Consider the following 16595-nt stretch of genomic DNA (forward strand, 5'->3'; position numbering starts at 1 on the left):
CTAGGCATTCGTCCACCCCGGACTGCACAGCCCAAAGGTTGGAGAAGTCCTGAAGCAGGTTTCATGGCAATCATTCTCCCCGTGCCGCACAGGCTACAAAGAAGCGATTAACCAATCACCCTTTTACATATCCAAGGGTGCTCACCGATATTCTAACCCTCAAATTACCACCCGGCCCGCACTGTTCCTGCCATTGTGGCCAACCTAACTCTAATTACGCACCCAGAACACAGAACAGAGTAGGCGAAAAAAACCCCAACAGTGGCCAATGCGTTGGGAGCAAAAAATTCCTACTCGGCCCCTTCAGGTGACCAGTCGCTAGACCCGCTCTGTACTGGGGAGGGAGGGAGGGAGGAAAGAGCTCCTACTCCTGTGACTGCCTGGCCCCAACTGAAAAGAGAATGGGGCGGGGAGCGGCCGATCCTGGCCAAAACCCCGCCACTTGACCAAAAGGGCCAAACGGAACCCTTCTTGGGCCTCGTGCAGAGAAGGTTGGGACAAACTCCCTCCCTTCTGCACAAGGCCAAGGGGGGGGGGGAGTTAAGTAATTAAAACCCCTAAATCAAGTTAAAATTTAAAATTTAAAAATTTTAAAAAATTAAAATTTTAAAAACCCTGAAAAGCCAGGCCAAACAGATACGTTTTAAGGGCCCTCCTGAAGGCCAACAGGGAACTCAAATTACGGATTTCCGCAGGAAGCGCATTCCACAGCTCCGGAGCAGCCATAGAGAAGGCCTGCCTCCGAGTTGCCACCAGACGAGCCAGTGGCAACTGGAGACAAACCTCCTCAGATGACCTTAGTGTGCGGTGGGGATCGCGCAGAAGAAGGCGCTCTCTAAGGTAACTTGGACCTAAGCCGTTCAGGGCTTTAAAGGTAATCACCAACACTTTGTATTTTGCCCGGAAACATATTGGCAGCCAGTGTAACTGTTTCAAAACAGGCGTAATATGGTCTCTCCGGGTTACCCCAGAGACCAATCTGGCCGCCGCATTCTGAACGAATTGAAGTTTCCAAACGACGTACAAAGGCAGCCCCACGTAGAGCGCATAATAATAGTCAAGCCGGGAGGTTACCAGCTGGTGCACCACTGTTTTAAGGTCATCCTCCTCAAGGAATGGACGCAGCTGTCGAATCAGCCGAAGCTGATAGAAAGCACTCCTGGCCATGGCCTCTACCTGAGAGACCAGGGTGAGGCCTGGGTCCAGGAGTACTCCCAAGCTGTGCACCTGCTCCTTCCGGGGGAGTGTAACCCCATCCAGCACAGGGAGAACTAACTCACTCCTCAGATTCTGAGCCCCCACCATGAGAACCTCCGTCTTGCTTGGATTCAGCTTCAATTTGTTCTCCCTCATCCAGCCCATTACTGCCTGTAGGCAGGCATTTAAAGAGTGAGTGCCATTTCCTGAAGAAGAAAAGGAGAAGTAGATTTGGGTGTCATCAGCATACTGATAACACCCAGCACCAAATCTCCTGATGACTTCACCCAGCGGTTTCATGTAGATATTGAAAAGCATTGGTGACAGAATGGAGCCCTGAGGGACTCCGTATAACAGCGCCTGCTTTGAGGAGCGACTGTCACCAAGCTCCACCATCTGTTGTTGTTGTTGTTATTATTCTTCTTATTATTAATTCAATTTCTATATCACCCTTCCAAAAATGGCTCAGGGTGGTTTACACAGAGAAATAATAAATAAATAAGATGGATTCCTGTCCCCAAAGGGCTCACAATCTAAAAGAAAAACATGACAGACACCAGCAACAGTCACTGGAGGTACTGTGCTGGGGGTGGACAGGGCCAGCTACTCTCCGGCTGTTAAATAAAGAGAATCACCACGTTAAAAGGTGCCTCTTTGCCAAGTTAGCAGGGCTGGAATGAATGAAGAATCTTTGATTCAAGTAAAAGTCCATGGATTCTCCTCAAGGACCTTCAAAGACAGAGCGTTGGCACAGAAATCGACCCTTGGCACGTACATGAAAGCCCCTTGCTGTTCATATGCCCTTTGTTCGGACACCATGAGAACAGACCAGGGAGACAAGACCAGAGTTGGGGCGTGGTCTGTCTGTGATGTGCTGACTTCAGAAGCTAAACGCCGACCCTCCGTAGACTTCCCCACGCCTTTTCTCTTTGTCACACACTGAGCGCCGTTTATCCATTGGCTGGAAGAATCAAAGCCGATGTCTCTTTAAACCGCCTCTTGCTGATGCCTCCTGATTGTGTTGCAGGAAGTGTCATAGGCAAAAATACCCGTAACAAGCTTTCTCAGCTGATCGGCTCATGATGGGAGGCGGAAGTGCCTCTTCGCTATGGACGACGCTGGAGTTGGCCAGGGAGAAATAGATATAATTTTGCAAATCAATCTGCTCCTCCGTTTAATTGCAGGGAAAAAAAGGAGGGTAGGCAGATTATTTAATTTTCTTTAATTTCCCCTGTAACTGCTAAACGGTTGTACTTTGGGCAGCGAGGAAAAAGTCAACCAATCGTATTTCCATCTCCTTTTCCATTTAGCATTCGCAAAAGGCAAGAGTAGTTGGTTTTTTAAAAAACCACGATTTTAAAAATTGCAATCCTTGGAAGAGTTTACAAGGCAGCCTGCCTTTCCCCCAGCTCCATTTCTGTTCGTTGGTTTTATTAGGGAAGGTGGGGAATTATTTTTTTTCCAGTGTCGAGAGAGGGGAGGAGAGAGGAAGAGGAAGTCTTCTTGCAGCAGCCTGGCTTGCTCCGTCTTCCCAGGCAGACTGAGATGAAATCATTATCGGGGGCGTTGGCATGGCATCCTTCAAGACTTTCGGCCAGACTGGACAGAGGGAAGACGAGGAGAGTGGAGGAGATTTGGACCGATCTCTCCAGCAGATGCTGCGAGCGATAGTGGAGGAGAGAAACCGCATCAACATCCGCCAGGAGATCAGCGGGCTTGGTAAGTGGGCGGTGGCTTTTTGGTGGGGATTTGAGACCACTGCAGCTTCCTTCACAAAGGGGAGGGGGTCTGTGCCCCGATGGGATTATGTAGCGGTGCACGGCGCGAGGTGGAAGCCGGGGACTCGACGATTACGCTGGCGGAAAGGTTTGCCACCACCTTTTGGAAATGACCATGCTTGATATTTTAGCAAAGCAGCTTGGCAAACTTGGCCGTGAAGCTGCTTCATGGCATAGAGCTAAATGGTGGGGGGAAGGCTTCCTGTGCTAAATTCGGGTGTGTCTGTACCAACCAGCCTGCTGTTAAAGATCAAGACCAGGTTCTTCTTCTTTTGTTCGTAAAGGTAGCAACCTGGCCTTTGATCATTTTGGATCTTTAGCTTGTAGGATGAAGAGGTGGAAGGGAGCTGGGCTTAACTTCTAGCAAAAGAGTTGTTGGAGCTCAAATCTGTATGGAAACACTATCCTTTTGTCTGGAGTTCCACCCCCTATATCATCCCTATTGTGTGGGGATTCTCTCTAGTAACTGGACGGGAAAGAAAATGTACTCTGTGCATGCTCTAGACTAGCATGCTTATCTATGGCAGCTTCATATCTCCCAGAGAGTAAACCTTGATGTTGAAAACAGATGCAGAAGATGAGCTCTAATGATCATAGGCATAAATTAAGCCCTGCAGAGAAGCACAAAAAAGGGAATTTTCTTGTTCCCCTTTTCTGGTTTAGAAAAAGGGAATCTGAGCATGTTCAGCTACCGGACAAATTTAAATGGTCATTTCCTAAATTCCCACTTCTGCATAACTGTTAAAGGTACGGTCTGTCCCCATTGCGTCTAGCCACCTGCCTGGCTTTGGATTTGCTGTATTTGGCATTCCCATTTTGTAACCTGTCACATTGACAATATTACTTTCTTGTTCTGGATCTATTAATTCATAACTATCACTCTTTGTTCAGATCCTTTGAATGCTAGCAACAGGTAGAATCTTAACAGTGTTGATAAAGACATTGAAAGGGAAGAAGAAAATACACCCTGTGACTACTTGTGCTTTGTGAACACAACAGAGCTGTAAGCATGTACTTAAGGAACAGCTAATCCACATTAAATGCCATTGAGGATGTAAGTTACAGTGTATATAATGGCTTTAAAAAACCCACTGCTTCTCAAAATGCAGCGACTAGACCCTATAATTCCCATGCTTGGATATCTTACAGCTCCCCCCTCCTTAGCAATGCCAATCTAGACATAACCTGCATGTTCTTAGAACAGGCCTATAAATAGCCACTGGGCTGGTTCCTTGCTACTAGGCCAGTAAGAATTGTCTCCAAAGGCATGTTTGTAAATGGTAAGGGAGTAGAGTTATTGTAAGTGTGACTTGTTGGAAAGCTCTGCAGCATCCTGATTTAACTGAAATCCACACTGTTTAGTTGTTTTTTCTCTTTACAAAGGCTCAAATGACCAGCATAAAACATCTTTTGTTGCAGGCTTTTTCTTCCTTCTGTCTCTTACTAACCTCTGAGTAATGGCTGTAATATATGGAGCATGGATCCTATTGTCAGAATAACAAGTGAGCAGGAGTGTTTTTTTTAATTTGCCTGAGATGTCACATCACACAAACAATTCATTGCCATCTGGACTGGGATTTGATAAAGCACCATTGACTTTATCTGGGGAACTAAAACAAAACTGACATTTTATGCAGAGAGAACAAAGCATGCAGTTTATGTTGGTTTCTAGAACACAGTGTAAACAAAGCCCTGTTCAGACTGTTATTAAAAAAAGACAGTGTACATGTGTACAGCATCCAAAGCATGTCCAGAAGTCCTGCCCCTGTTGTATACACTCCCTCCCCTGTGTGCTCTTCACAATTACGATGTTTGTCTGAAGAGATAAATGACATAAGATTGGTCAAGACCTCACAAAATAGATTTTTCCTTACACTCCAGTCCTCTAAATAAATTGTTATAGAACAGAGGCTTCTAAATGTTGGGTTTTTTTTAAGGAGGCGGCTTTGGGGACTTAGAGTTGCACAACTAAACATCTGTAACTGTTGGCAAACCTCCTCCAAAGATGGCTTATGACAAATATTTATATACTAGCCGACCCGCATAGAGCATCTGTGCGTTCTTTGGGGCCGGCAGTTACATCTCCCCCCACCCAAACACACACACACACATCTTCTGCCCCAGTCTCTGCTTCTGGGCCCAGCTGCATCTCCTCCCAACCATCATTGCTCCCCTCCCCCACTATCTTTCCCTCCTGCCCCTTGCCCCCACAGACAGGTGGACCCGCCACCACCTCTGTCTTCCACGGCCAGGCCTCCACGGCCGGGCCGGGCCCGCTGCCGCCACCACCGGCGGCCTCCACAGCTGGGCCGGGCCGGGCACTGATCCTGCATATTTACTTGCTGGTGCAGTTTCTTGTAGGATTGAGGCATTTGTCTCTGTTGTGATGGTTTAGCTATATTTTCAATTGCACATTGAAACCACCTGATATCAAATGATTAAATCCTCTTTTGTTCTGCTTTTCTTCTCACCACCCCCATCTGAATCAGATCCTCCCAACTCTTAATTGGTGACTTCATCGTGTCTGGCAAGGTCTGCTAAATGCATCATAAAACTGCCTCTGTCTGAATGGGTGCTAAAGATTTCCTGTGCTTGTTTCTATCTATTGCTCTGACTGGTATTTCTTCTAGAAAATATGGAACATGGTCGGCTTGAGAACATATGTATATGGCCTAATCAAATTCTTTAGAGGCATGTTGTGAAATAACTGCCAAGGAAGCTAATATGCATAACCTGGGATTCAGAATGCAATACTGACTGCTGCTAAAATGCTTTGGATTATTTACTTGTTTTTTGCAGTGGTTTAAAGATGACAGTTTTCAGTGCAAGAATGTATGAATTCGTATATTATCATTTGTGTACAATGTATGCCCACAAAAAGTAAATACTTTATTACGAAACCTTTCCTCAGATGAGATACACAAAACTGTACAATATGAATTGTAACCTAAGAAAGTTAGTAATTATTATTTATTATTTTACACAGTCAGACAGGTGTTATTGACTGGTTTGTTTTATCCAGACATTAAGTCCTTCCCAAGGACCTAGGATGCCAGAATGTTATTATCAATGTTGTTCCTGGCTTTGTGGTACTTGAGCCAGATTGAGATAGTCTTAACTCTCATCTTAAACCAGCAGGTTTTTTGACCATTGAATTTGCATGGTTTGTGGAAATAAAATTTATGTTTGTGTGTTCATATTTCTGTGTACCAACGCTTCTATGTGGAAGTGCTTTTGTTTCTCGGTGTGCCTGTGTTGTGCACAGATGTGTATACATTTCCATGTTTGTGTGTGAGCTTGTGTTTAATGTCCATGTGTTTGTGTTTCTCTGTGGGTACATATTATTTATTTGTTTATTTGTTTGATTTTTAGAGCGCCCTTACAGAATAGCTAAGGGTCATTCACAAATATAATAATAATAATAATAATAATAATAATAATAATAATAATAATAATAATATTTATTTATTTATACAGTCAGACAGGTGTTATTGACTGGTTTGTTTTATCCAGACATTGGGTCCTTCCCAAGGACCTAGGATGGCTGAATTTTATTGTCAATGTTGTTGCTGTTGTTATAGATATTGTCGCAGAATATAGGCTGTTCCCAGTAGAGTTGCTTTTTGTAATTGGCTGTTGGTGATTTCTGTGACCCCTATGGTGTTGAGGTGCTCTTCAAGGTCTTTTGGAACCGCACCCAGGGCGCCAATTACCACTGGGATTATTTTGGTCTTTTTCTGCCACAGCCTTTCAATTTCCATTTGTAGAGCTTTGTATTTGGTGATTTTTTTCTATTTCTTTTTCTTCTATTCTGCTATCCCCTGGTATTGCTATGTCCATTATTTTCACTTGTTTTTCTTTCTTCTCGACTACAGTTATATCTGGTGTATTGTGTGGCAGATGTTTGTCTGTTTGTAGTTGGAAGTCCCATAATATTTTTACATCTTCATTTTCTTCAACTTTTTCAATTTTATGGTCCCACCAATGTTTGGCTACAGGTAGCTTGTATTTTTTGCAGATGTTCCAGTGTATCATCCCTGCTACTGTTTGTCATGTCTTTGTTTGTAGTCAGTCTGTGCGATCTTTTTACAACAGCTGATTAGGTGGTCCACGGTTTCATCTGCTTCTTTACAAAGGCGGCACTTGCTGTTTGTTGTGGATTTTTCTACTTTTGCTCTTATTGCATTTGTTCTTAGTGCCTGTTCTTGTGCAGCCGGTATTAAACCCTCTGTTTCTTTCTTCAAGTTGCCATTCTTAAGCCATTGCCAGGTCTTGGTGATGTCTGATTTTCCACTTATATTGTGCAAATATTGACCATGCAGGGGCTTATTTTTCCATTTTTCTGCTCGGTTCTTGACTTGTTCTCTCTTGTGGGCCTGCTTTCTTTCATTGGTGTTGAATAGTTTCGCATTATTGACCATTTGAAGTGCATCTTCTTCACTGTCCTTGATATATTCTTCAAGGCCTCTTTTCTCCTCCTCTACTGTTTGATGGACTTGCAGCATTCCTCTTCCACCTGAGCTGCGAGGGAGGTATAGCCTATCTACATCACTGCAGGGGTGCAGAGCATGATTGATGGTCATGATTTTCCTGGTCTTACGATCTAGTGTCTCTAGCTCTGCCTGGGTCCAGTCCATTATTCCTGCAGTGTATCTGATAACAGGTATAGCCCAGGTGTTTATGGCTTGTATGGAGTTCCTGCCATTGAGTTTGGACTTTAGGATTTTTCTAACTCTCCTGATGTATTCACTTCCAATTTTTCTTTTAACTTCAGTGTGTACAATGCCCAAGTATTTGTAAGGTTCTTTCTCTTCCAGGTTCTTGATCTTGCTTCCATTGGGCATTTCTATTCCTTCTGTTTTTGTTATTTTCCCTCTGTTCATTATTAATGCAGCACACTTGTCTAGTCCAAACTCCATTGCTATATCGCTACTGAATATACAGACGGTGTTTAGCAGTGATTCGATTTCTGACTGGGACTTTCCATACAACTTCAGATCGTCCATGTACAGCAGATGGCTGATTTTACTTGATGTTTTAGATGTTTGGTATCCGAGGCCTGTTTTGGTTAGTATTTGTGAAAGCGGGGTCATGGCGATTACAAACAACAGAGGGGATAGTGAGTCCCCTTGGAAAATGCCTCTTCTAATGCTAACCTGTCCAAGTGTCTTGCCATTGATTGTTAACTGTGTACTCCACGTGCTCATTGCTTTTTTAAAATAAATATCTGAATATTTTTGCTGACACCAGTTGTTTCTAAACATTTTAGTATCCATGTGTGAGGCAATGAATCAAAGGCTTTCTTGTAGTCAAGCCATGCAACACTTAGATTGGTTTTTCTTCTCTTGCAATTTTCTAAAATCATTTTGTCAATCAGCAGCATGTCTTTTGTGCCTCTAGTGTTTGGGCAATTTCCTTTCTGTTCAACTGGAAGCTGTTTGTTAGTTAATAAGTGTTGCATCACTTCATCTGCTATTATTCCAGTTAATAATTTGAACATGGTTGGCAGGCAGGTTATCGGTTAATAATAATAATAATAATAATAATAATTTCTAGTTCTATACCACCCTTCCAAAAATAGTTCAGGGCGGTTTACACAGAGAAATAATAAATAAATAAGATGGTGCCCTGTCCCCAAAAGGCTCACATTCTAAAACAAAACATAAGATAGACACCAGCAACAGTCACTGGAAGTACTGTGCTGGGGGTGGATAGGGCCAGTTGCTCTCCCCCTGCTAAATAAAGAGAATCACCACGGTAAAAGGTGCCTCTTTGCCCAGTTAGCAGGGTTTGCTAAGTACCATTGAAATTACTAAGTACCATTGAAATCAGTGAGGCAAGCTATTCACAACTAATCAAGTTCCATGAATTTCAGTGGCTGACATACTGCGCAGCACACCACAGGTGGTTCTGTGCTGCCTGTGCTGCTGTGGGCATCTAAACAATGCCAGTGCTGTTACGTAAGCGTGCTCTTGCACTAATATGTAAAACTGCACAGTCACACTAGTGTGACATTATGGGCATTATTTCTAATGGTGTAGTGTTGTGCAATTTTACATGTTAGCAGAAGAGCGCTGTTGTGCAACAGCTTTGGTATTGTTTTAGAAACCTCACAGTGGTGTGAGGTGTCTATAGGACAGTGGTGTGGGCAGTACAGAACTACCTGTGGTACACTGCTTGACATGTCAGCCTGTGAGGCTGTGTTTGGATGTTGCCCACAAATTGGAAATACGATCTTGCCTAGAAATGACCCTGCTTGCAAATATGAAATGTAGAAAAGAAAAACCACATTTATATAGAATGTGGTGAGAGTATTCCCCAGACCACCCCTGCTGCTGTGTTTTCTCCAAAATATAGTACAGCTTCAATATTGCTGCAAATAACTACGAAGATATAGCATTTGTATAGCAGTGGGCTTGGTTTGGGAGCACTGTCTCCACATTCAATGTAGCTTTTCTTTTTCAGGTCCAAGTTTCTTGTTTAAGAACAGGGGCATGGCTATGCCCTTTAGGCCTGGGCCCCTGGTCTTGTGACTCAAGCCCACAGTTCCCCCTATTTGGAGGAATGCTGTGCTGGGATTGAATAGGGACAGTTGCTCTCTCCCTGCTAAATAGAAGAGAATTGCCACTTTAAGAGTGGCTTAGGCCTCCGTCTCTCTTATAGGGCCCTGCCAGCATTGAGAGAAGCAGAGTACTGTACTGTGCAGAGGTCAGCACAGTGGGAAATGGCTCTCACGTTGAAGGGTGGTTGTTGTTTTTTGTCAAAGTGATCCCTCTTGAAAAATAGTAAAGACCATTGGCTTAGGACAATGGATTCTTGGGAGCATGTTGCTGACTATGGGTTGTCTCAGCCCTTTCCTTTTATGAATTATAAAATCAGTTAGTTTGAATAGGTCAGAAGAACTATGAATGCCTCCTTACAGGAGGATGTAGTTCCCGTCCCTTTGAAGTAGGTGTTGGAGAAACCTCTGTTAAAGAAGCCCTTCGTGACCCTGCTGATTTGAACAATTACAGGCTGTTTCCAATGTAGCATTTTTGGGCAAGGTATTCAAGAGAGATATGGCAACATAGGTCCAAGGATTCCTGAATGAAACTGGTGGAGTTCCTGAATCGGTATATGTGGGTGGTGATGGACTGGATGTGGGTGAACAAACTGAAATTAAATCTGAACAAAACAGACATGGTCAGTAGGAAAGCCAATCTGGGATTAGGTGAAAGACCTGTTCTGGACAGGATTGCATTGTGGGAATAATCCTAGATCTGGTATTGCTCCTGGCTGCTAAGATGTCAGAAGTGGCAGAGCGTGGGCCAATGCCCTATTTCAGTTACTGTGCCAACTGCACCCTTTCCTGGAGATAGCAGATCTGCTCATGATTATCCACCCTTGGGTACATGTAGACTGGACTATTGTAATGGGAGTGCCCTTGCAAAACATTCAGCAACTAATATAATATAAAAAGAGATCTGTTGGATCAGGCCAAGGGCTGTCTAGACCAGTATCCTGTTTCCCACAGAGGCTCACCAGATGCCTCTGGGATGCCCATAAAGTGTGCTGTTGAGTCGGTGTTGACTCCTGGTGACCACGGAGTCCTGTGATTGTCTTTGGTAGAATATAGGAGGGGTTTACGCTTGCCATCTCCTGCACAGTATGAGATGATGCCTTTCAGCATCTTCCTATATTGCTGCTGCCTGATATAGGTGTTTCCCATAGTCTGAGAAACATAACAGCCAGGGATTTGAACTGGCAACCTCTGGCTTGCTAGTCAAGTCATTTCCCTGCTGCACCATTAGGTGGCTATGGGATGCCCATAACGCTCTTCCACAGTTGCGCCAGTGCGTGCACAGAGGACCGAAATCAGCTCGACCTCTGTCATTCGGGAGGAAGGCAGGCCCATGTGAGGAGGTCTTTTACCACTGTCTGCGCCGCCCACACTCAATAGCAATTGCTCCTGGCCCAACAGGATTCAGAAGGTGGGTGCCTACAAGGAGCTCTGGCCACTGTCCCTGCAATGCCGCAGCTGTGCAGTGGCAGTTTTTAAAAGTTTTAAACAAAGATTTAACTCTCCTCCTCACCCAGTGGCAAATCTTGGCTGCCTACGGGCAGCAAAAAGCTTAATCCACCCCTGGGCACTGTGGTGGGGCAAAATAGGGTATTAGTACACTCTTGCTACTGCTGGCCTCCTGAGGATGAAAGAAATTGGGGATGGAGCCACTCTGGGAAGAGCATCTGCATACTTATATGCAGAAAGTTCCAAGTTCCCTTGCTGGTATCTCCAAGATAGGTCTGAGAGAGACTCTTTCTTACAACCTTGGAGAAGCCGCTGCTAGTCTCTGTAGACAATACTGAGCCTGATGGAGCAATGGTCTGACACATTCCATCTGTGTTTAAGGGAGGAGAGCTGGTCTTGTGGCAAAGGCAAAGGCAAAGTTGTGCCATCGAATCCGTGTCAACTCCTGGCAACCACAGAGCCCTCTGGCTTTCTTTGGTAGAACACAGGAGGGGTTTACCATTGGTATCTCCCGCGCAGTATGAGAAGATGCCTTTCAGCATCTTCCTATATCATTGCTGCCTGATATAGTACCATCGGGTATTCAAACCGGCAACCTCTTGCTCCCTAGGCAAGTTATTTCCCCATTGCACCACTAGGTGGCTAGTAGTAGCAAGTATTAAGTGTCCCCTTTGCTAAGCAGGGTCTGCCCTGACTTGCATTTGAATGGGAAACTCGGCTGGAATGGGAGCACTCAGCTGGAGTCCTCCTTGCTTTAGCTACCACAGCTTATCATCCACCTGTTTGTAATATGCCCCTAAAATTTACCCAGCCAAAGTTGAAAAGAAGAAATGAGAAAAAAGTGTGTAAAGCAACTACTCTCGGATCCATGTGATCCCTGTTGTTCAGTTCTGGGCAGTGTTCTCTCTAATTTTTTTCATCTGTGTGCGGAATGAGTTTTGTTCTGAGTGGCAGAATCAAGGCCATGTGTGCAGATATGCATTCAGAATGGGGCCTTCATGATTCAACCTGAGCAGGATCTAAAATTAACTGAGTGGACATCAGAAAATATGTGAGTGTGCACACATGCACACGCCTTAGAGGGAACAGTAGTTCTGTGGCGGGGGGGGGGGGGCAGGGAGAAGACAACTGAGAAACATTAGTGTTTAAACTTCATCAGGCAGGATCAGTAGCCCAATCGAAGCAGCATGCTTGATCTAAGAAGGAGGCTAGTGAGGGTGAACAGGGACTGGGGTGGTTGCTGTGCTATCCCTAGAAGCATCAGCAGCAATGGCAGAGGGTAAATGCCTGGCTTTTCTGGAGCACAGCACTTGGCTAGTGGCTCCCAATCTTCTCTCCCCCTCTCCCCCCGATGGATATTTATGTACTGCTTTTCAACAAAACTTCCCAAAGAGAAACTGTTTTGGAAACCTTTTTTGAAAAGCGGTATATAAATATACATGATATTTGTATGTAGTGCGCAGATGGCTCTGCTGCAGGAGTGGCAGCGGCATCATCGGGGGTGAAGCTTGGTGATGTCACATACAGGGGTGGGGCTTGGGGGGCACTGGGGACTATTTTGGCCAAGGGTGCCAACCCCCCTTGAGCCAACCCTGGATACTGGATGCATCGGGATTCTAGATGTGACTTTAGAAATCTTGTTTGGTTTTGTGCATTGTGTATGTATAAATACCAGCTGTGGGAGGAATGTTCTCTCTGATGTGCCTAAATGCACTTCTTTGGGTTCTTGTTGGGGCTCTTTGTATAAGAGTAACCAGACACAGGAGAAACTTTTCCAAGGCTTTATTTTGCACTGCTGCAGACAGCACGGTGCCAACTGGTTCTCACCAAGCTGGGACCCCGATTTACAATTTCCAACAATAGTTATACCTTAAAGTAAACAACTTACACAATTTACACAAGCATTGGCCACACAATGATGATTAAACAAGCTATGCCATGTCAGCATGAATCATAGTCACCTTTTCCCTATCTAAGACATCACTTAATCATTACTAAACTCTGAGTTTCTGTTGAGATAACCACATCTCCCTAAAACACGTACCCTATTTTCACCTTTGGACCTTGTGCAGGCTTAGATACATCACCTCTAACAGGGATTCCCAGATGTTGTTGACTACAACTCCCAGAATCCCCAGCTGCAATAGCTTTTGCTTGGGGATTATGGGAGTTGTAGTCAACAACATCTGGGAATCCCTGTTAGAGGGGAAACTGTGGAGGTGTCTGGTCTGATTGGAACCACAGCATGGGCAGGGGGAGAAAAGGGATTTAACACGTGTTAAACTGTATCTATGTAGGTTTTGTCTATGCAGAGAATTCTGCTTAGACAAGCAGGGCATCTTTGATTTACTGAAAGAGGGTTTTCACACCCCATCCTTTAATAAAACATTTAAAGTTATTAAGGTAATTGCATAAAAGGGGGTGAGGAAGAATTCCTTTGTATTATAAGCTTAAAAAAACCTTTTTTGTATATTTATATCTTAAATCATTCCAAAGTACACAAAGGATACCAAGTATCTCTTAGTGATATTGTTTTTAATCCTTGTTTTATATGGACATAATGGCTCAATTTATTCATGTCTCAAATTTTTAGTCAATCAATCTTCATTAATACGGTCGCAGACCAGCAGATAACTTAGTACAGGTCAGAGAAAAGATAATTAATTAAAAATAATACAGTAGCATAGCTTAATACTGTATTCAATGCTGACCTTTAGTTGATCATTCCAACTGACCAAGATAGTAAAATATTATTCACATAGTCTTTTAATAGACCTAGAATAATTACTTCTGGTAACGAAGGAAGCTTATAGCATATAAACAACTGATTACTATCTATAACCTTTCCCCAATAAGATGTAATCTTTTACACACTACGTAACAATGTGTAAAAATTCAATCTCCAGAGGTTATTTGATTAGATTTTGCTTAGTGTAGCAGTGTATAGTACCCAAATATAAAATTTTAAAGTAATCCTTTAATTAACAGATCAAAGAATATCATCATATTTTGCATAAATAAGGCCATTATTCAGTAAAAACTTATTTGTTTAGGTATCCCAACTGATTTCAGCTTTAGTTTCCATCAGGTCCTAATAATAATAAAACCATATATTTTTAAAAGATAATTATTAAGCTTTTATTGGTTCTCTTAGAATCTGCTTAAAAGAAAATACCCACATTTCCCCTAAATTCCTTGAATAAATAAAAAATATTAATTTATAAAGGATTTTAATTGTAAAATATAGGCCTTTCATTCAGTATTTGTTATGACATGTGAAATGAGATAACTTGCTGTTGGTACACTGAATCATGTACATCCAAACATTTCATCCAAAAATGAAAAACCTTATTAGATCAAATTTTGGATGGCAAAGTACTAAAATCAATGAAGATATTATGCCATTCTCTTGTCCAAAATGTTTAATAGACTGCAGACAAACAATTTTTTTTATAGACAGAAGGGTTCCTGTGCCTTTAACAGCTAAATGAAAGGCAGAAATTCAAAAGGTGTAGGATTATTTACTGCAGTTATTAAACTTTTCTGTTGTGGAGCTGTTACAAGTCGAGATTCTCCGTGGGGTGTGATGGCATGGCAACATAAACGGAATTTATAAATGTGCATTGTAAAACTTATAACAAGTTTCCTTGTGTCTCCTCCAGCTGAGTGCACCCGCTCTTTCTTTCTCAGTCTCTCTCTCTCTGTGTTTGATTCACTGAAATAAACTACAGCTCCCATACTCTCAACTTAGGGAGATGTTTTGCTTTATGTTCATACAAAGGAAGATTATTGGATGTGCTTCAGTTCCTTTAGACTGCTGTGTAGACAAATGATGGTTCCTCTGAATGAGAAGGCATTCATGAGGCAAAGGCAGCATGCCAATTTAATCCTTGTTAATTGAGCACAGATACTTTTAAAAGTGATTATTCTTCTATATTGAACAGGGGAAGAGCTCAATATCAATAGCAAAAGGTATAATGTTTTGCACCCAACTTGTGTAAAAATTCAATCCTATTGATTAAATGTCCCCATCAGGGCCTTTTTAAGACTCTGAGAGGCTTGGGGCCCTGTTCATTTGGGCCCTCTCGTCTTCTCACTGCATTCTGTGTCAAATGTAATTTCCTCCCAAGTATTTTTTTTGGTAAAGCTAGCTATGCAGATAATTTCTTCAAAAACCATGTGTATTGACATCAGAACAAGCACAGCAGTAGAGTAAAATTTTATTATTGGAAGATATATTATTGATTTCACTTTCAAAGTATTGGACTCTTGTAATGGTGTCCCCTTATGTTTCATAAACTATTAATATTTTACTACTAATATTAAAGGGACATGAGAGTGCTCCTTTAATTAAGGTAACACCAAAAAAAAAGTTCCACTATTATAAGCCTCAAAATTCTATTGCTTATAAATATGACAACTGTTGGGGTAATAACTTGAAACTTGGTGTGTGTGAGATCTACTTGATAAGGTCTACAAATGTGCTTAATTTCAAGAAGATCTGATAAAAACTGCCACAGCTACAAGTGAAAAAGTACTGAAAATTGACACTTTCCCCATTCCCCAACAAACAGCCTCCTAATGACTTGATTTGCAAGTCATTAACAAGTGGGGAATTATTATTTAATTATTAATTATTTAATTATTATTAAATCAATAACTTGATTAGCAAGCCAGAGGTTGCCCCGCTGGTATGTTTCCCAGACTATGGGAAACACCTATATTGGGCAGCAGTGATATAGGAAGATGCTGAAAGGCACCATCTCATACTGCACGGGAGGAGGCAATGGCAAACCCCTCCTGTATTCTGCCAAAGACAACCACAGGGCTCTGTGATCACCAGGAGTTGACACTGACTTTACCTTTAGTGATAATAAGGATTGGAGGGAGGACTGGGCCTCACTTAGAGCAACTGCTGGAAGGCTGGGCCTTTCCAAATAAGGACAAATGCCCAAGAACTGCACACACAGTCACCTACTTGGAGAAGACAAAGCTTGGTTCCGTATTATAGTAACAAACAAGAAGCAAGGTGGTTTTAACAATTAAACCAACTTAATTAATTGTGTGGTGTAGTATAAATGAAGATTTAATTTTAAGACTGTTTTTCCCCCCTTGTGTGGAAATAGGGAATGGAAAAGAAAATATTTGTTGGAATTTCTTTCTGAAATTGAGTTCTTGTTCATAGTAAACTGTTACAATACAGCAGAACGTATATCTAAAAAGATATCAGTACTGAGACTTTGGTTAATACAGTGGTCCCTCGACTTATGAACTTAATCCGTTCCGAATGCATAATCGTAGGTCGAAAAGTTCGTAAGTCGAAAAGTGGTTTCCCATACGAATGCATTAGAAACGGATTAATTCGTTCTGGAGAGAAAAGGGGGGGGGGGTCTTTACTCACCCCTTCCATGAAAGTAAGGCACTGTACTGTACTTTATTCCTTGTAGTAATCGGGCGGCAGGGTGCCGCCCGCTTCAGTCTCCCTCGGCGCTTCTAGTAGCCATAATCGGGTGCCTGCGCAAAAGGCTTCCTAGAAGCCAGTTGCAGCCCAGCCGGCAAGGGGGAAGGGGGCGGCAGGGAGTTCTCCTGCCGTCCTCTTAAATGGGGTTAGA

At 42.8% G+C, this 16595-nt stretch overlaps 1 protein-coding gene across 5 annotated transcripts in view; it reads left to right on the top strand.

Moving 5' to 3' along the window:
- Positions 1-2211: 2211 nt before the first annotated feature.
- KIAA0930 (KIAA0930 ortholog) overlaps positions 2212-16595 on the top strand; it is a 56787-nt gene continuing 42403 nt past the window's right edge. For 2 of the 5 annotated variants that reach the window (XM_053256530.1, XM_053256532.1), the window contains exon 1: positions 2213-2916. In XM_053256530.1, coding sequence (XP_053112505.1) covers positions 2769-2916 — 148 coding nt within the window. In that variant the 5' untranslated portion in view covers positions 2213-2768. Of the gene's footprint in view, positions 2917-2949; positions 3064-16595 lie in introns of those variants that run through there. The other 3 variants (XM_053256531.1, XM_053256533.1, XM_053256535.1) reach the window with 3 other exon arrangements.

This window comes from Hemicordylus capensis, chromosome 5 (assembly GCF_027244095.1).
Source record: "Hemicordylus capensis ecotype Gifberg chromosome 5, rHemCap1.1.pri, whole genome shotgun sequence".
Classification (NCBI taxonomy): Eukaryota; Metazoa; Chordata; class Lepidosauria; order Squamata; family Cordylidae; genus Hemicordylus; species Hemicordylus capensis.